Source organism: Jaculus jaculus, chromosome 17 (assembly GCF_020740685.1).
Source record: "Jaculus jaculus isolate mJacJac1 chromosome 17, mJacJac1.mat.Y.cur, whole genome shotgun sequence".
Lineage (NCBI taxonomy): Eukaryota > Metazoa > Chordata > Mammalia > Rodentia > Dipodidae > Jaculus > Jaculus jaculus.
In genome coordinates this window covers 52,130,634-52,151,095 of record NC_059118.1, presented here as the reverse complement: position 1 = coordinate 52,151,095, position 20,462 = coordinate 52,130,634, and the positions used below count along the sequence as shown (strand labels likewise).

At 45.8% G+C, this 20,462-nt stretch overlaps 1 protein-coding gene across 6 annotated transcripts in view; it reads right to left on the bottom strand.

The window, feature by feature from the left end:
* The window catches only part of Kif13a (kinesin family member 13A), a 213,424-nt gene that overhangs the window by 36,013 nt on the left and 156,949 nt on the right, over positions 1 to 20,462 (bottom strand). For all 6 annotated transcript variants that reach the window (XM_045136321.1, XM_045136320.1, XM_045136323.1 and 3 more), the window contains exons 17-25: positions 17,919 to 18,132; positions 15,066 to 15,228; positions 12,036 to 12,176; positions 11,210 to 11,359; positions 8,196 to 8,357; positions 6,969 to 7,142; positions 5,426 to 5,577; positions 2,826 to 2,958; positions 2,492 to 2,638 (exon numbers count right to left, since the gene is read on the bottom strand). In XM_045136321.1, coding sequence (XP_044992256.1) covers positions 2,492 to 2,638; positions 2,826 to 2,958; positions 5,426 to 5,577; positions 6,969 to 7,142; positions 8,196 to 8,357; positions 11,210 to 11,359; positions 12,036 to 12,176; positions 15,066 to 15,228; positions 17,919 to 18,132 — 1,436 coding nt within the window. The remainder of the gene's footprint in view (positions 1 to 2,491; positions 2,639 to 2,825; positions 2,959 to 5,425; positions 5,578 to 6,968; positions 7,143 to 8,195; positions 8,358 to 11,209; positions 11,360 to 12,035; positions 12,177 to 15,065; positions 15,229 to 17,918; positions 18,133 to 20,462) is intronic.

Here is a 20,462-nt window from a genome sequence, read left to right as displayed (position 1 = left end):
AGAATATTAACCTCCTTAAAAATATAGTTAAGATTACTTTCATGTGTATACTTTAAAATACATTTTTAAAGTCTGGTACCCGTCAATCCCAGCGACGTGATTAACGTGCATGCAAGCTGACCTTGGACTGCTTCCCCATGAATGAGAGTAACACATGGCTGGAATAGCATGAATTTAGACTTTGGAGGCACTTCCATCACACTCTTTATTGGCTTTGGGTTTTGTATTAGAATAATTCTAAAGTACTCTGTTGGGCTGGGGTTGCAGCTCAGTTGGAGAGCACTTGCCTAACATGTAATTGCTCTGGGTCTGGTTCCTAGTACCACAGAAATGCCAAAAGCAGGGGCTGGCGAGAAGGCTTAGCAGCTAAGGCACTTGCCTGTGACGCCTAAGGATCCAGGTTCACTTTCCTAGTACCCACCTAAGCCAGATGCACAAGGCAATGCATGTGTCTGGAGTACTGTTTTACAGTGGCTAAAGGCCCTGGTGGGTCCATTCTCTACCTGCCTCTCTCTCTCACGCAAATAAATAAATAAATAAATAAATAAATAAATAATTTAAAAGTCAAAAGCGAAACAAAACAAAGTACTATGTCAGCCACAACAGAAAGCAGGTATGACCTTGTGCGGGGCAGCAAAGGGAAAATCTTTAAAATAGTCATCATTTAAATCTGTGTGGCAAACGGCAGCCCTTTTTCTTGCGATGCTGGGGACTGAATTCAGGGCTTCCCACCCGCACATGCTCTATCACTGAGCCACCCCCCACTCACTGGGCACAGCCTTAGGACAGACAGCACACAACACCAGGGAATAGCTAGTACTTGGCTTCTGTGGAGAAATGGAGAGGAAATGCTTTTTTTTTTTTTTTTTTTTTTTGGCAAGGTGGGGACATGCTCCCTATCCCACATGACAGGGAGGGGGCCAGGATCAGCAGTTCAGCAGTACTTGTTGCTGGTCTGGTCCTCACTTCCCATCTAGAGGGAGTAGAAAACAGAATCGTCGGGCGTAGCGGCACATGCCTTTAATCTCAGCACTCGAGAGGCAGAGGTAGTAGGATTGCCATGAGTGTGAGTTCAAGGCCACCCGGAGATTACATAGTGAATTCTAGGTCGGCCTGGGCTAGAGTGAGGCCCTACCTTGAAAAACCAAAAAAAAAAAAAAAAAAAAAAAAAAAAAAAAAAAAAAAAAAAAAAAAAAAGAAAAGAAAAGAAAAGAAAAAGAAAACAGAATCACATGCTTTCTTCCAGATACATAGTAGGGAATTCTTTTTGTTTAATTTTCACTTTAATTAGTTTATGTATCTGAGAGAGAGAGAGAGAGGGAGGGAGGGAGAGGGCGAGAATGGGCATGCCAGGGCATCCAGCCACTGCAAACGAACTCCAGGTGCATGTACCACCTTGTGCATCTGGCTTACATGGGTTCTGGGGAATTGAACCTGGGTCCTCTGGTTTGGGAGGCAAGCACCTTAACTGCTAAGCCATCTCTCCAGCCCATAATAGGGAATTCTTAAAAGTTATAAGGTACTGACTAGTCTCTTGCCCATTTTCTTTACTCTGTCCATGTGCCTTTTTTCTGGCCTTTGAGGCAGTGTCTCATGTATCCCAGGCTGGCCTGGGGCACGTTACATAGCTGAGGATAACCTTGATCTTCAGGTCCTCATTCCTGCACCTTTTCTATGCACACTGCCATAAGAAAATTTCTTACATGAGAATGTGAAGCTTAGGACATGGAGACTATATGGACAAATGCAATCATGAGCACAGCTTTACTATAATTTAAACTAAAGACAAAACAGAGCAGTAGTGAGCCTTCCAAAGAACTGGTTCCTTATGGTAGTGCTTGGGAGTAGCTGATGATGTTAATAAAAGTAGATCAGGCCAGGCAGCAGTGTTAAATGTTTACACATATGTTGGCCAGATAAAAAATAAAACCTGTCTAAAGTAAATACTACCACCTTAATAAGGGTGCTTATCCATAAGCCTATGATTAAGAAATGTTAAGAAGTAATTATATATGTTTAGAAAATTGGCAATGGATGGAAATGTGAATTGGGGGAAGACATTCAGTCAAGACAAGGAGTTATACTCCCGCTAGGTTTCCATCATAGATGATTCATTCTTCATTTATTTACTTATTTGTAGGAAAAGAGAGAGAGAATGGGTGTATGGGTGTACCAGTACCTCCAGCCACCTCAAACGAACTCCAGATGCATGTGCTATTTATATATCTGGCTTTACATGGGCACTGAGGAATAGAACCCATGTTGTCTGGCTTCATAGGCAAGTACCTTAACTGCTGAGCCATCTCCTCATCTCAGATAATTCTTTTTTTTTTTTTTTTTTAACTTCTGCACTAACCAATCTCTTTACCTTTCTTTTTTGCAATGCTGGAGATGGAACCAGGGCCTCGCACATGCTAGGCAGGTGCTCTACACTGCGAAACACCCGCAGTCCCCGATCTTCATTACATACTATTTCAGGTCCATGTCTTACCTGGTAACTGTCCAGGCCTCTTTGCAGTTTGGTGGACCTGGCCGTCACACAGCCAATGGACACCGATAAGATGGCCTCCACCATAAGCGGCAGTGTCCCTGAATGCTGCACAGGCTTCACTGTGACTTGCACTCTTCGAGAATGACCCTGCAGAGGTGGGAGTGGTGGAGGTGCCAGAGAAGGGGCACAGGGGAGGGGGGGGTTAGAGGAAGAGAATAAGACACAGGAAAAACAACCAGGGAACAGAAATACAAATGACTGGCAATTCCCCAAGACTGTAAGAGCAGGGAAGAGAGAAACATGAAGTCAAACCAGAAAGCCCTGAACTTAGCACCTGTCTGAGCTGAAAGACGCCTCCTGTGTTGACATCTTTCGCCTGGTGAAGCTCTACCGCGGCATAGTCCCCTAACTCGTTCAGCTCTAATATGGAGATCCACATTTCTATTCTTCGAGTTACTTCGTTCCACCTGCAAAACACATCCCGCAAACCTGTGTCAGCATCCAGGGACATGACTGGTGACAGGAGGCACACAAGCACAGGAGACAGTTTAGCTACCCGGACGCTGCTTGGCATGAGCAGCATACCGCCTTCTCTTCCCCCACAAGGTACAAATGACCTGCTGGAGACCTGAGACTCCAGCTGCACCAAGCTACAGGCAGGCACAGTGCTTCTAACAGTGCGCTCATTTTCTCATGTGTTTGCCTATGCGTAACCGGCACAAGCTGATTAAAATCATTGGAAGGAGCATGTGCAGTACAGAAAATGCTATGATCCAGACCTGTCAATTAAACCAGAAACTCAGATTCACCCCTAGCAGCTGACCTGTTCTCCCTTAAAAATCCTATAAAGTGGACTAGGGAGATGGCTCATGGTCAAAGACGCTTGCAAAGCCTGCTGACTCATGGTCAATTCCCCAGGACCCAAATAAAGCCAGATGCACAAAGTGGTGCATGCATCTGGAGTTCATGTGCGGTGGCAAGAGGCTCTGGCAAACCCATTCTCTCTTTCTCTCTCTGCTCACAAGAAACTAAATAAAAATGTTGTCTTTTTTTTAAAAAGAAGCCCCAGCCTACTTCCTTGTGCGCCGAGTGCTCTCCATGGAGTAGCCCTCGGCCCCTTTGGCAGTGTGTTCAAACTGCTACTATCTCTTTGCTCTTAATAAGGTTTCTTGCTGCTTAACTACTCATGTGTGCCTTTTCCCACTTTTTTTCAGTGAGATGCCAAGAACCTGAAAACACCCAGAAAGAGTTTACTAGTAACAGTGAGCCAGCCAGGAGATGATGGAAACAAGGTGACCATCTACTGAGCACCTGCTACATGCCAGGCGCCAGGCACCATGCCAGGGATGGCTCCTGGAGTATCTACTTATTTCGTTCTCATGCAAACCTGTGGCACAGAATTTTAATTTAACTGAAGTATACTTTATATTCCACTGAGTGTGTAGAGTCCTAAGAGATCTGACAGACTTGTGTGCTCATGGACATACCACTGTCTTCCCGCCCAGACTACACCTGGCACCTCACATGTTAGACCTGTCCTCGAACTTTATGTAAGTGCAGTGATGCACTGTGGACTCCCATGTGTGGCTACTCTCATTAGGCACCATGGAGGAATAGTTCTTTTATGTATTTCTTTGGGGGGGGGGAGGGAGAGAGAGAAATATGAATGGATGCACCAGGGCCTCCAGCTGCTGTAAATGAACTCCAGATGCATGCTACCTCGTGCATCTGGCTTACATGGGTCCTGGAGAATCAAGCCTGGATCCTTTGGCTTTGCAGGCAAGCATCTTAACCACTAAGCCATCTCTCTGGCCCCAGTTCTTTTATTTTTAATGGTGACTGATGTTCTCTTTAGAAATCATAATTTGCTTATTCACCCACTGAAGGGGATCTGGGTTGTTTGTAACTCTGGGACACAATGGACGAGACTGGCCCAAACGCTGTATGTGGACTTAAGTTTGCCGTTTTCTTGTGTGAACACCTAGGACTGAGATGCCTGCATCACACAAGAGGCAGATGATCAGCTTTCAAGAGATTCAGTTTTTTCCTAAACTGTAGTCTTCACAGCAATGCCTTTTCGCAGGAACAGCCTTCAGTGTGGACTGACTCTAGTAACACGTTTCCTTCCTTGGTTAGCATTTTCTGTGGTCTCTCTGAGAGCCTGTGACCACCTCAAAGTTGTGCAGATATCCTCCTTACCCAGGCACGGTGTCACACCTAAAATCCCAGCACTCAAGAGGTGGAGGTAGGAGGATTACCCTGAGTTCAGGGCCAACCTGGGCTGCACAGTGAGTTTAAGGCCAGCTTGGTCTATAGAGAGAGAGATCCTATCTCAAAACCCACAAATGGGGCTGGGACATGGCTCAGTTGGCAGAGTACTTGTTTTGCATTCATGAAGTCCTAAGTCTGAGCCTCAACACTACGTAAACTGGGTATGGTGGTGCACCTCTGAAATCCCAGCACTTGGGAGATAGAGGCAGGAGGATCCAAAGTTCAACGTTATTCTAGGCTACAGGGAACTTTGAGGCCAGCCTGGATTACATGAGACATTGCCTCAAAATGAACGAATGAATTAATGGACACATAAACCCTACTGCTTTCTTCCATCAACTTTACAGTGTTACGTTTGCATTTGAATTGCTATTCAACTTGTAATACATCTTTGTAAACAGTGTGAAGTAAAATCACGGCTGACTCTTTTCTCCATAAATAAGCAGTTACTTGACTTTCCTTAGTTGTGATGGTTTATTTTCCTCGCCGTGTTTCTTCGGTGCTTGGTGACCCCTTCCACCATTCTGACTACAAAGGGGCTAGGAAACAGTTCAGCAGCTTAGCACCTCATCCACAGCCCCGGGTTCAAAGCCCGTCCTTTCCCCACTGTCCAAGCACTAGCTAGCCTTGACCCACTTTCTGAAGCTTATGGCAGGAACAAACCTGTCATGCAGCGTTCTTGTCTTCGCATGAAGAGAATCGACCTCCCAGATGGAGCTGCCATTTCCAGCACACCTGTGGCCCCACACTTCAATCGCCAGTGCTCCATCTGAGATGAACTCCAAGAACTCCTCTGTGACGTTCACCACGTAGTCCTGGGACAGGCAGCAGGAAGCAAGCATGACAAGAATTACACATAAGGATACCAACTTACTCTGAAGGACATTAAGCTCATCTTTCTTACTTTTTATGGGAAACCATCCCATAATGCTAGGTCCAAAGGAAGCTGGGAGGCAACAATTCCAATGAAGAAAGCAGTAACTTAAAATGTTGCCTCCAGAATGCTGCTATATTCAAAAGAATGCAAAATCGCTACTGTAATTTACTGGTTAAGATGTCTACAACTCCGCTATATGTATGTGATCTCATTTGTGTACAACTTTTAAAAGTTATGGGTGTGTACACACAAGAAAGTTGAAGAGCATTTGTAAGCGGCTTATGAAGACATGTGGCAGGAGCCACAGCCGGCAGTGACTTCCCAGCTGCTCAGAAGGACGTGGTGAGCTCTGGAGTTCAAGGCCAACATGCAACCTAGAAAGCTCCCACCTCAAAAAAATAAAATGAGGGCTGGAGCTGGGCGTGGTAGCGCATGCCTTTAATCCCAGCACTTGGGAGGCAGAGGTAGGAGGATCACTGTGAGTTTGAGGCCCCTGAGACTCCATTGTGAATTCCAGGTCAGCCTGGACTAGAGTGAAATCCTACCTCAAAAAAAAAAAAAAAAAAAAAAAAAAAGAGGGCTGGAGTGATGGCTCAGTGGTTAAGGAGCTTGCCTGTAAAGCCTAACAACTTTGGTTCAATTCTCCAGTACCCATGTAAAGCCAGATACACAAAGTGGCACATGTATTTAGTGTACGTCTGTAGCGGCTAGAGGCCCTGGCATGCTCATTCTCTCACTCCCCTTCTCTCTCTCTGCTTGCAAAAAACAAATAAAATTTAAAATTATATATATAGAGCCAAATATCACTAGTAGTTATCCCTTTGTGGAAAAAGACTGCAGGTTGAGACCTTTCAGATTTCATTTTCCTATATTCCTAAGTAATTTAAATTTGTAGTAAGCTCTACTAAGGCCAGTAAAAATCTGTACAGGGAAACTTTTCTCTGAGATGGCCCAAGTACCCAGGCTGGCCTTGAATGTGGGATTTTCCTGCTTGAGTCTCCCGAGTGTGGGTCAGCACTATCACACATGGGGAAGACTCCTAAATTATAGGTGGATACTGGCCAGGCATGGGGCTTATGTCCACAATCCAGCAGCTGGGAAACTAGGAAGAAGGGCTTCCATATGAGTTCTAAGCTAGGCCAGGCTAAAAAGCGAGACTGTCTCAAAACAATAACAAAGATTTAGAACCTGCCCCCAATTCATTACCCTATCATGCAGTTCACTTTGTCAATGTTGTTCTGGTGCCAGGGCCTTGGACACACTACATACACATTTCTTCACTGAGGGATATCCACAAGCCTCTAGCTCACTTTGCAATGGCATCTGTACCTTACAGTGAGAGAAGGTCACCGTGTACTGAGCATCCTTGGACTGAGGCGAGGGCACGTCTGGGTCTACCACCGGGGCAGCCACTGTAGACTCACACTGGTCCCAGAATGTATACTGACAGAAGACGAAATTTGAGAGGCTTAAGGGGAGCCCAGTTGCCTCTTTAATTTTGACCTGAAAAGATTGAAAAAAGGGAAATGAGATATAACCCCCTAAAAGGAAACATTAAACTATACATTATTTTCCTACTTCAGTAACCTCAAATTTAAGAGGCGAGAAAATAAAGCAGTCATCTATTTGACAACTGAAAACATTTGAGGCTATTTATCAAGAATTCTAAAATAAAATCTGTACCACAGTTCTCTAACTACAATATGTAAACTTGGCAAAGAGCATATATTCCTGTAAATCATACTAATGACAGAATTTCTGAATAAGATGTGACCTTTTAAAGAAAACATAAGTCACTAGGTAATATACACACTGTGCTGCCAAATACATAGCTTCTATATTTGTAGTTTCAATACCTGCAGATTTAACCAACAGCCAATCAGAGACTTGAAAAGTACCTGCATCAGTACAGACACGTGCAGACTCCAACCTTGTTGTTTTCCTCTAAGCAATGCAACCATCGCTTGTATAACACCTGCATTCTTTTGGATGTTATTACATTAGGGATCACTTAAAGCATATGGGAGAATGTGCATAATTATATGCAAATGCTACACCATTTCTTGTTAAGTGCCTCAGGCACTTGTGGATTAAGGTACCAGAGGACATCCTGGAACCACTTCTCACATACCAAAGCAGGAATATACCTGCTTTTAGAATTTTCCACAGCTGTCATGAGAAAGTGTGCCATTCTCCTAGACAAAGCACTGTCAGGCTGGAGAGATGACTTAGCGGTTAAGGTGGTTGCCTGTGAAGCCCAAGACTGCTTGTTTGAATCTCCAGATCCTACACAGCCAGACACAAAAGTGACACAAGTGTGCAATGTTGCACATGTGCACAAGGGGGTGCACACGTCTGGAGATGGTTTACAGTGGGTGAAAGGCCCTGGTGCACCCATTCTCTCTCTCTCCTCCCAAAAAGAAAAATAAAAAAAAGAAAAGGAAAAGCACTGCCCATAGCTTTCTCTTTGTCAGCTTCACTGTCATCACACCGGATGGACAATGGAGACAGTCTGTATGGAACGGCCAGTGAACGTCCTCCTCAATGCCCTCTCACCCGGCATGTCAGCTTCCTCACTCGGTGAACGACTTCTCCACTGCTGTCCACGACTTCCAGGCTTCCACTTTCACTGGAGTTCTCTGAAGAATCATCCTCTACCATACGCTCTGGCACAGCTCCTGTGACACGCATCACTTCCACATGGAGACGCCCGGCGACCTGGGTCACGGAGCAGAGTTCAGGGCATTCCATCAGCAACACTGGCCCGAGATGGAATCTCTACACCTGATGGTTATACAGCTCTGCGATTCTGCCTGGCTATCCACAGCAGAGGAAAATGCTCCTTCCCAGGCCATCACCAGGAAAGACACCTACTCCTTCCATGTCAGTCCATTCCACTGCTTGCTCCAAAAGCTCTCCTGACTTACTCTGAAACAAAACAGCCTCCCTGCATCTGGATGCCCAGGTGGGGCCATCCTCGGTTGGCCCAGGAAGAGCTTCTGGGCAACTATCATATACCCTACAGAATCTTCCTTTTTCCATGCTTGCTTATTGGATTGCATGCTTTAGCAACTCAGTCTCATTAGATACCAAGAAAAAGAGTGGGCCAGGCTACTGGGGAGCAGGACCTTGTGGAAAAAGACACACCAGAGCCCAGAGACCACAGGCTAAAGCAGTTAATCTAAACAGACATGTACAGGTATTGGACAAATGTATGTAGACTAAGTTTATCTACTCAATACATGGTTATTGAGCATTGATACAAGGAACTGTATTTACAACAGCAAGCTGAACAGATACTGTTCCTGGTTTCCTAGAGTAAAGGATGATAAGCCATAGCCAGAGCTGGCTGCAGAAGGGCCCTGTGGGGTGGTCCCAGGAGGAATAATCTAAACAAGCAGTTCTTTTCACTGTCTTTTTTTAAAAAAATTATTTATTCATGAGAGAGAGAGAAACAGAAAGATAAAGAGGCACATAGAGACAAAATGGACACGCCAGGACCTCTAGCCACTGCAAATGAACTCCAGATGCATGTGCCACCTTGCACATCTGGCATATGTGAGAACTGAACCTGGGTCCTAGCACCTTAACTGCTAGGCTATCTCTCCAGCTACTACTCCCCAACCTTTTTTTTGAGACAGATCCTCATGATGTAGCCCAGTCTGACCTTGAACTTACAATCCTCCTGCTTCAACTTTCCAAGTACTAAGATTACAGGGGCTGGGTCCCTATCTTTGGTTCAAAAAAAGTCCTTTTCAGCAATTTTTATTAAAGAGTTTTAAACCTCTGCACTGCTGTGTCATTTCTCTGGCGTAGGGCCAGTTTAGCACTATTTGAGGTAGAATCTTGCCTGTAGTACGGGTCGGTCTTGTACTTGTCTTCCTCCTCCTTAGCCTCCTGCATGCTGGGGTCACAGGCTTCAACGACTTTACCTGACTTAGGGATATTTCTATTTTCTTTTATTTTTTTTCTGAGGTAGGGTCTCACTTTAGCCCAGGCTGACATAGAACTCATTCTGTAGTTCCAAGCTGTCCTGGAACTCACAGTGATCCTCCTACCTCTCCCTCCTGTGTGCTGGGACTAAAGGCGTGTGCCACCATGCCAGGCACTTAGGGTTATCTCTAAAGGTAGCTCATCCTTCCATGTAGCAGGTGGCACTGGGAGCAGGGTTCTGAACGACACTAGTTGATGACACTTGACAAGGGAGATATACATAGGGGAAGTAATGAGGACAAAGGAAGGAAGACACATCAGCCAGAAGGTAGTGGCTTATGTTTTCTGTGACTTTTTTAAAAAAACTAATGCATTTAAAAATAATTTTAGGGGGTGCATGGAATGCCCTGAGCCCACCATGGGCTCCAGCCCGAGAAGGAGCAAGGTGGCAGCACTGGGTCTCACTGCCACGCGTGGTGTGCGCGTTCTGAGCACAGGAGGACAGAGTGAGCTTGGGGGCGGGGGCGGGGCGGGGGCTTCCAACACAGACGTGGTCTGTGTACTTACAGCCCCGGCCTGGGAACTCGGGCCTATTTCCCAGCTGCACTTCGGGGACGACGGTATTCCCAACCTGCCCTAAGAAGCACAGGGAATAATTTTGTAGTTCAAAGTTGTATGTCACAAAAGATAAATTATGGGGCTGGAGAGATGACTTAGCGGTTGAGCGCTTGCCTGTGAAGCCTAAGGACCCCGGTTCGAGGCTCGATTCCCCAGGACCCACATTAGCCAGATGCACAAGGGGGCGCACGCGTCTGGAGTTCGTTAGCAGTGACTGGAAGCCCTGGCGCGCCCATTCTCTCTCTCTCTGTCTCTTTCTGTCACACTCAAATAAATAAATAAAAATGAACAAAAAAATAAAAAAAGATAAACTATGAAGTGTGGATGTTACTAAATTGAACATAAAAGCATCTCTTGGTGAAACAGGCGAAAGTTTTCCAAGAATGCTTTTTAAAATATCTTCAGCCTACAAAGAGATAATGTACCCTTTTTGAGTTGGCTGGGTCTCATGTAGTTCATACTGGTCTCAAACTTGATACGTAACTGAGACCCTTGAAGTACTGATCCTCCTGCCTCCACCTCCTAAGTACTTGAGATTATAGGTCTATACTGCAGGGCCTAGCTCCCATATATCGAAATAAGAAAAGATGATAGTTTTGAAGGAGGATAATAGAGGGTTATTTAAGCTTAGTTTCTTGATTACTTTGAATTTCAAAAGAATCCTCCCAAGTTGGATCTCATAAAGATCATTTATAGGTCAGGGTAGAACTGGAGTACAAGACAGAAGTGTAAGACTGCCTCTGAAAGGAGAAATCAGTATGGGCAAAGTGCTGACTCTGGCTCTCCAAAGATTTCTACTCTGATTAAAACAAAGACAAAACTTGAGACCCACAAACTGTGTCAGAATTATTTTTTAAGAACATGGCCTAACTCTGATAATTTATATTAATGCCAGCTATTAGGAGGAGGAAAAAGAATTCAGATAATGACTGTCCCCCTAACTTCCTTATCCATGTGATAGATTAGATTAACAGAATTTCCAGACTTATCACTTTCTGAGTCTGGCTGCAGGTCCTTACCTCCCCCTGCTGGCTGATGATAGGCACTGCATACTGAAGCTTCACATCACAGAAGAGGCATTCCAAGAACACATTAGCCACACCTATGAGGTTGTGATTTTCTTGGGCTTCATAGAAAGGATCACCTCGTTTCCCATACAGCCTCTTTGCCTGGCATTAGGAGGGACATTGCAGTGGGTGAGCAGCAAACAAATCGTTAACTTAAATCACACTATTTAATGGTAACAATAAACAAATTTAAAGGATACTAATGTCTCCTTTAGACAAGAAATAAAACTAGACTCATATGCACCCAGAAAACAAAGGCAGCACGTGAGAGGGACGTGTCTCTGGGGCAGGAAGTGCTGCCTGGGCTAAGGACTCGACCCAGCTTCTGCTCATGCTGTCCATCACACCCGCCTGCATTTCATGCCTTGCAACCTTCTTGTCTCCTCAGCTGCACCACGCTCCCTTTCTATTACAAGTGTTAAAATGAGACAAAACAAAACACCCCCAAACCCAACTGATTACGTGCACTAAGATGACACTTAGATATCTACCCGGCCACGATCACAGGATGGGTGTGTGCACCAAATCCAGGCCGACTCCAGCCCAGTTGACTGTTCAAGAGACTGAACATGAATATGCTTCGCTCTGCGTGCCATGTGGCAAAAACGCAGTCACAGAAGAACCCGCTGGTGCGCTCACCATTCCGCTGCTGTGTGTAGGTCATGTGTCCCCTTGCTGACCCCACCTAGTATACGTACCACTGCTCCCCTCCCTACATCCCACCTGGTGGTTAGATTTTTTTTTTTTTTTTTTGATGCTTTCCTCTAATATGACCAACCTCAGGAACATTTTCCTTCCATTCTTGGTATAGATCTCTCATATCAATTAGTTTGTTCTCCAGCTTCTCGATGGTCCACACTTGGATGCTCTTCCCTTTCCTCCTCACCTGGATGGCTGGCTCACTCACTATGGCTCCTCTCTGCACAAGAAGAAAAGAAAACCAAAGAACGTGAACATAGTTCTCTATGACTACTCAACACTGCAGATACTATAGCAAGGTTATAAAAGAAGAAAAAGTTCTACCACCTACATTTTGTTATTTTCAGTCTTCTCTCTATATAAATACCCACACATATTCTATCATAATTGAGTAAAATAAATACATAATTTCACAGCCCAATCATCTCTCAGTTTTGTTGTGATCCTTTTGTTGATACTCTTCATAAATATGATTTTATTTTTTTAAGATTTTTTTTTGAAACAGAAAGATGCAGAGAGAAGGGGGGAGGGGGAGAATGAATGAATGGGTGTGTCAGGGCCTTTCAGCCACTGTGAACGAATTCCATAAGTGTGCAGCCCCTTGGCACATGTGAGACATTGCACACTCGTGTCACTGTATATCTGGCTACATGGGACCTGGAGAGTTGAACATGTGTTCTTAGGCTTTCCAGGCAAGTGCCTTAACTGCTAAGCCATCTCTCCAGCCACATAAACATGATTTTTTTTCAAGGTAGGGTTTCATTCTGGTCCAGGCTGACCTGGAATTAACTATGCAGTCTCAGGGTGGCCTCAAACTCAGTGATCCTCCTACCTCTGCCTCCCAAGGGCTGGGATTAAAGGTGTGTGCCACCACACTTGGCTCATAAACATGAGTTTTTAATAGCAACAGCAATCTATTATATAGAGTTATCATATTTTGACTAATTCTTACATAACATCAAGGGTATTTCAAATTTTGCTATTACAAGGGGCACTATGAGGGCTGGGGATATAGATCGGTCGGTAGAATGCTTGGCTAGTGTGGCAGTTTGATTCAGGTGTCCCCCATAAACTGAGGTGTTCTGAATGCCAGGTCCCCAGCTGATGGAGATTTGGGAATTAATGACTCCTGGAGGCAGTGTATTGTTGGGTGTGGGCTTATGGGTGTTATAGCCAGTGTCCCCTGGCCAGTGTTTGGCACACTCTCCTGTTCCTGTTGTCCTCCTTATGTTGGGCAGGGGTGATGTCCACCCTCTGCTCATGCCATTGTTTTCCTTGCCATCGTGAAGCTTCCCCCTGAGCCTGCAGGCCAAAATAAGCCTCGTTTTTCCCCCACAAGCTGCTCTGGGTTGGGTGATGACTACCAGCAGTGCGAACCTGGCCGCAACAGCTGACATGCAGGAACTGCTGTTTGACCCTCAGCAAACACAAACGGGGGTGGCGGTACATGCCAGTAACCTCTGCACTTAGGAGGTGGAGGCAGGAGGTTTAGAAGTCAAGGTCATACTCAGTTTTACAGTGAGTTTGAGGCCAGTCTGAGATCCTGTCTTAAAAAGAATACATATTTTTGTTTATTTTTATTTATTTGAGAGTGACAAGACAGAAAGAAGGGGAGAGAGAGAGAGAGAGAGAGAGAGAGAGAGAGAGAGAGGTTGGTTGGGAGGGAGAGGGAGAGAGAGGGAGTAAGGGAGAGGGGGAGAGAAGGAGAGGGGGAGAGAGGGAGGGAGAGAATGGGCGTGCCTGGGCTTCCAGCCACTGCAAATGAACTCCAGATGCGTGTGCCCCCTTGTGCATCTGGCTAACGTGGGTCCTGGGGAATGGAGCCTCAAACTGGGGTCCTTAGGCTTCACAGGCAAGCGCTTAACCGCTAAGCCATCTCTCCAGTCCAAAAAGTACACTTCTTAAAGGTAGGAGGATCACTGTGAGTTCAGAGACTACAGACTCAATTCCAGGTCAGCCTGGGCTAGAGCGAAACCCTACTTTGAAACAACAAAAAACAAAGAAAAAAACATTTATTGCCTATTATCTTAGAACTACTTAAGACCATAAACTAGATCCCAGAAAGACTGATAAGATACCTCCTATCTGGGGCTAGAGAGATGGCTTAGTGCTTAAGGTGCATGCCTGCGAAGTCTAAGGACCCAGGTTCGATTCTCCAGGTCCCACGTAAGCCAGATGCACATGGTGGATCATGTCTCTGGAGTTTGTTTGCAGTGGCTAGAGGCCCTGGTGCACCCATTCTCTCTCTCTGTCTCAAATAAATAATAAATAAATAAATATTTAAATAAAAAAGATTCCCCTAACTCACTTTCCAGTTTGAATGTTGGATAGCAAAATGAATAGATTCAAGAACTATTTTTTACAAGTTTCTTCTTAACTCCATCTTGAAATGAAGAGGAAACTTCCATATGGCTGCGGACTTCTGTGTTAAAGACAGGTTTCCAAGATGCCTCTTGTTCTTATGGAATTTACTCAAAGAAAGGCACCGTAACAAAACACAAATATACCCCGCTTCAGAAGAGGATTATTAACATGAAGGAAAAGGCATGATTACTTATATATATACTCTATTATCTCTGCTTAAATTTGTGTGTGTTTGTGTGTGTATGAGAGAGAGAGAGACAGACAGACGGATCAACAGAAAGTGACAGAGGGGATTAATATGCAGGAATGTATGTGCTGCAGTGCCTGCATGGAGGTCAGAGGACAACCTCAGGTTTTGGTCCCTGCCTTCCACCTTGTTCGAGGGCAGAGTCTTTTGCTATTAACTGATGTTTAAGTATGCCAGGCTAGTTTGCTCACAAGCTTCTGTCTCCCTTCTCACTGCAGACGCGCTGGAACGACAGATGCTCATCAGCTTTGTGCGTGTTCTGGGATCTGAATTCCAGGCGTCAGGCTCATGAGCCATCCCTCCAGCCACAGACGCTTTGCAGACCCGGCTTCTACCATGTCTGAGAGCACTGTTTACGCTGAGGAGCTTACACTGGAAGGCACACCTTGCTTCAATGTAAGGATCTCCTCACGGGGGACAATCTTTGGATTCCAGTTTACAGTACTGACTGGCTAGTTCTGGGTGACACCTGGGCTCCTTCCCTGGGGACATTCTTACCTTCCCGTTGGCGCTGAGGTTCGCAGCAGGGATCTGAAGGGTCACTTGGTAGTCAGTGAGCTTGCACATTTCCTCAGCTAAGAAGTTCGCTTCCCTCACCAGGGTGTTTGCCTTCACCAGCTGCTCTCGGAGCTTGGCCAGGCTTTGCCGGAAGAGTTCGTCCCTGGGTGTGGAAGAAAGGGAATGTCCCCAGGGAAGCAGAGGCCACAGCCTGCATTCCATGTGAGCAGTGCCATCAGAAGGGCAGACAGCGGCTTCCAAGTACTTCCCCCTTGCCCACCGACGAGTTACCCATTGAGAACCACTGCTCAGGAGCTAACTGTGGAATATTTTATTAAAAATCAGGTGTTAGGGCTGGGGAGATGGCTTAGTGGTTAAGGCACTTGCCTGCAAAGCCAAAGGATCCAGGTTCTATTCCCCAGGACCCACGTAAGCCAGACGCACAAGGTGGTGCATGCATCTGGAATTTATTTGCAATGGCTGGAGGCCTCATTTTTTCTCTCTCTTGATAAAATAGTCAAAAAAGCAGACTTTAGCATAGTGGTACACACCAGCAATAATGCCGATCAGGAGTTCTGGGCTACATGAGGACCTGTCTCAAACAAAGTGAAACCAAACTTTCCAGTTTTCCCAGCCATGTTAGAGCACTTGCTTAGCATCTGCGAGGAAGCCCTGGGCTCAATCCTAGTCAAACATAGACAAAAATCCCCAAGTTTTAAATTATAGCATTAAAAAAAAAAAACGACCAGATTTTGGTCTCATTCTAGCCCAGGTGGACCTGGAATTCACTATGTAGTCTCAGGGTGGTCTTGAACTCGTGATGATCCTCCTACCTCTGCCCCCCGAGTGCTTGGATTAAAGGCGTGTGCCACCATGCCTGGTGAAACTACCAGATTTTGATATGAGGACTGAAAACAAGATGGACAGGGTGGGGAGGAGGGAGGGACTGGAAGTCAGAGGAAAGTGACTGACATGATTTCTTCCTGCGGTCCTGCACGTCCATCACAGCAGGGTTCTTTTTCTCATTTCCACACAGTAGCATGGACTGATAAAAAGTTTCTCTGATGTTCGGTCAGCCCACGTCTTTTGTCTCCATAGCATGTCTTCTTGTAACTTTTCATTTATTTGTATAATTAATTCATCTGAGTAGGCTGCCGGTGCCCCTCAGGAGGGACCATGTCTTTTCTATGTGTCACTATATTTAATAATAAGAAGGCATTTACAAATTCCCAGTACACGAGAGAAAACTTCTACACATCACTTTTGAAGGTAGGTTCAAGACAACCCATTCTAAAGACTTCTCTGTGCCTTACCTGTATAGTTTCTCTTTTCAAAAATATTTTATTTATTTATTTGAGAGTGACAGAGAGAGAGAGAGAGAGAGAGAGAGAGAGAGAGAGAGAGAGAGAGAGAGACAGACAGACAGAGAGACAGAGAATGGGCGCACTAGGGCCTCCAGCATCTGGCTTATGTGGGTCTTGGGGAATTGAGCCTCAAACGGGGGTCCTTAGGCTTCACAGGTAAGTGCTTAACCACTAAGCCATCTCTCCAGCCTTAGTTTCTCATTTCTACCTTTCAGACATCCCCTTCTTCCCCACTATACAAGAAGGATGAGCTCAGAACCTTTCCCATCACCTTCGACATGACACAGGAGCCCCAGGGCAAGGATGCTTGCACAAAGTCAGCTGTTTTCCTCGGTCACCATTCTCCACTCACCCGGCCCAGGCTCTAGGCAAGCCTTATCTCTGCTGTTGCTCTACAAAGCCTTCCTGACATGGAACACTTCTGTTCCCTCCTTCCCTCTCACTCCTTGTTCTTTCAGACCTTTTTGCACACAGTCCTGATAAACTCCTGCCTTCCTCAGGCTAACCCTAGGCTCAAATTTAGCAGAGGAGCTCCTCTTTCCCTAGAGGACAAATCCTAGATCCTCATGGCTGTAGGTCTCTCATGTGCTTTATCTAAATATCTTAGATTTAATACTTTCTGCTTTAGAAATCACTTTCCAGACTAAAAAAAAATAGTTCACTTACAAGCCTTCACACACATACACCTTACTTTTCCCAGTGCTCTCTGTTTCTGTCAATGTGTCATCCCAACCACCAAGGCTGGGCCTGTCACTTGTGGTGCTGCGCCCTCTCGGCATGTTTATGGCTCCTGCTTCAACTCCCAGTATCTCCTCGTGTGTGTGTGTGGGGGGGGGGAGGGGAGAAACCCTCCTAACCTCTTTGCTCATTAAAAAAAAAAATCCTTTTTCAAAAGTATCATTTAAGGGCTGGGAGATGGCTTGATGGATCAAGTCCTTGCCATATAAGCCCGAGTTCCTAAGTTCAGGTCTCCAAAAGCCCGTATAAAGCCAGATGCTATAGCAGGCTTCTGTAATCCTAGCTTACGTACAGGGAGAAGGGAGGCAGATACAGGAGAATCTCTTGGAAGCTCATGGTCCAGCTAGCTTGGTGAAGAACAGAGCAGTGGACAATGAGAGGTTCTGCCTACAAACAAGGTGGAACATGAGGACCAACGCTCAGAAGTTGTTCTGACTTCCATATGCACGCAAGCACACGCGTGTGCACATACGTGTACAAAGCATCATTCGGACTTCTGCTATCTCAATACCTAACGTTCTAAGCCTTCTAACTTGACACTGTTTTACCGAAGGGTCAAGGATGGGGGGAGAATCTCTGGTAGTTACCATTGTTACTGCAACTACACGCAGGACAGACAATAACACCCGTGACAGCACAAGCCAATGACCACACAAGAAATGGGCCTATACCCAATCTCCTCACCAAGGCTGTGCTCTCTTGACAACTCCTTTCCCCACAGCCCTGGCTCCGGGGCTGGCCCAGTTCTTACCTTTCTTCGGCCCACTGAGTCACCTTCTGCTGGGCTGTCTGGGCGCTGCAGGCCAGGTGGCCGGGGCCGCTGCTCTGGGGCTGCCGCTCGGGGGACAGCTGCTGGCGGAGCTGCTCCAGCTCCCGCTCGTACATGAGCCGCTGCTCCTCCAGGGCGCTCCTCTTTTCCTCCAAGTACTGCTTCTCCAGGACCTGAACCACGTTCTGAACCGGGTCTGGTGAGCCAAGAGAAAAGGCTAGGGGCCTTGAACGGCACCTAAGTCAGGCAGCGCACAGGCACCGTGGCCCGCTGCTAGCAGGAACTATCTCCTGACAGTGTGCTCGTGAGAGGCCGGGGGGCGGGGGGGGGGGGGGGGGGGGGGCTCGGCGACAAAAACCCTGTTTCCTTTGTGTTGACGCTTGAGCGAAGAGAACTACACGTAAACATGCCCTGATTCCACCATTTCCTTCTTCAGTGTGGCGAGATCCCCCAGCCCGTGTTTACATATATCAAAAGTCTTCCAGCAGATGCCAGGGAACGTGGGAGGGAATCCTACTCACTGATAAGAAAAGCTTCATGAAACCCAAGACAGCGGCATGGGTAAGAGCATGAATGATTTGATTTTTATAGCAGCTCATTTCTATGCCTATTTAAACATGGGTTTTGGTATGTAATAAATGATTTTTTTTTTTTTTTTTTTTTTTTGGTTTTTCGAGGTAGGGTCTCACTCTAGTCCACGTTGACCTGGAATTCACTATGTAATCACAGGGTGGCCTCGAACTCATGGCAATCCTCCTACCTCTGTCTCCTGAGTGCTTGGATTAAAGGTGTGTACCACCACACCCAGCAATAAATGAATTTTTTCATCATGAATCTCACTATTCTTAAACTTCTCTAAAGTGGGAAGAAACCTAATCATAGTAGTTATTTGAAAATATTGAGTGCAGAGCATGGCTACTTCTTGGTTGTTAATATCAAAGAGGCAAATAACATGCAAAAAAATTAATAAAACTCAACTTTGGCATTTTATGGCCCAGACCTGGAACGGACCAGCTCACTCATGGGCAAGCAGGCACAGACATGCCATTAGATCCAACCCTAGGCAGCCACTGGCACCACCATGACTTTCATGCATGGGGGACTTGACTTGAAGAGCTAGCTGGCTGAGTTGGACATTAGTGTGTGTGGTAATGACCAATGAACTGGATGCTATGAAGATGGGTCTAGGCAGTGGTTACACGGACAAAGTTATGACTTCCCTGAAAGGACAGACGGCAGGAAGCCTTCCATGCCATAGCCATGTGGTGTAAGAGGATCACCATTGCAGCGAACATTCCCAAAGAATGTGGGACAGGGAGACACATATTTAGATTTACACAGAATATCATTTCTTCCTGATAATTAAGCTATCTGTGCTGTAACCCCCCCCCCCCAGTGTTTCTCAGTTTAAGTTCCAGGAAAAAAATGTTGGAAATGAAAGTGACCCAGGTGAAATTTCATATCAGATTTGGCTGTGGCTACTAATTGACTTCCAAAATACCCCATCAATTTGTGAAGTGAACATACAAACTGTACTACGTTTCTATGTCAGCAGCAAGAAAAATAGAAAGCATGCTAGCTTTAAGAATAAAGTTAATACAAAGCAAAAAGGAGCAACTTTATGAAATCAGTATAGGTGAGTTGATTTAATAACAATGACACCCACAATGGGACAGGAACTCCAGTGGCTGGCGTCTCAGGGATAGACCAGACTCTGCATGCACCATCTCACGAAAGCCTTGCACACTCCCTGTGGGGATACTATCCTGATTTTAAAGATGAGGAAGCAGGCCCAGAAAGACTATGTAGATGACCTAAGATTACATGGCTAATAATATCAAGTACCAGGTTTGGAACTCAGGTTGGAAACTGGCTAACTTCCTAGGAATAAGGACATTAACTTGGTAAATAAATTCAGGAAGGACTTTTACCCACCCCCCAATACCTAAGGTTTTGCAGAATTAGTATCCTGTCAAAAAACAAGATTCTTGTGTGTGTGCGTGCACCCGTCGCACTTCACGACACGTGTGGAGGTCAGAGGACAATGTCAGCTGTGCATCCTTGCCTTCCATCGTGTCTGAGGCAGGTCTTTCATTCACCGCTGTGTTCATCTGGCTGGCTGGCCTGCAAACCCCTGGAAGACTCTCTTGTTTCTGCCTCCCATCTTGCCACATCTTTTGCATTTTTACATGAGTCCTGGGGTCTGAACTCAGGGAGTCATGCTTGCGTATTCAGTGCTGAGCCCCAGTCTGATGAAAAGCAAAATATCTGTACTGACACAGAATGCAGTGTTTCTTCAGAGCGTTCACTGAGAAGCAGCGTCAGGGGTTTTCACTAAGAGATGCTGAAAACATATTTAGTCTGGATCTCTGCTTGTGAATCATTGCGACGGCGGGATCTCAGCCCAGGTTCCTTGCCAACATAGAGGCCACTAGGTTGAGGCTGCTCAGAACTGCGTCAGCAGCTAAGGTGACACAGCACAGCCACCACTGGCCAGCTTCACTGGAGGCCACAGTCACGGTGACA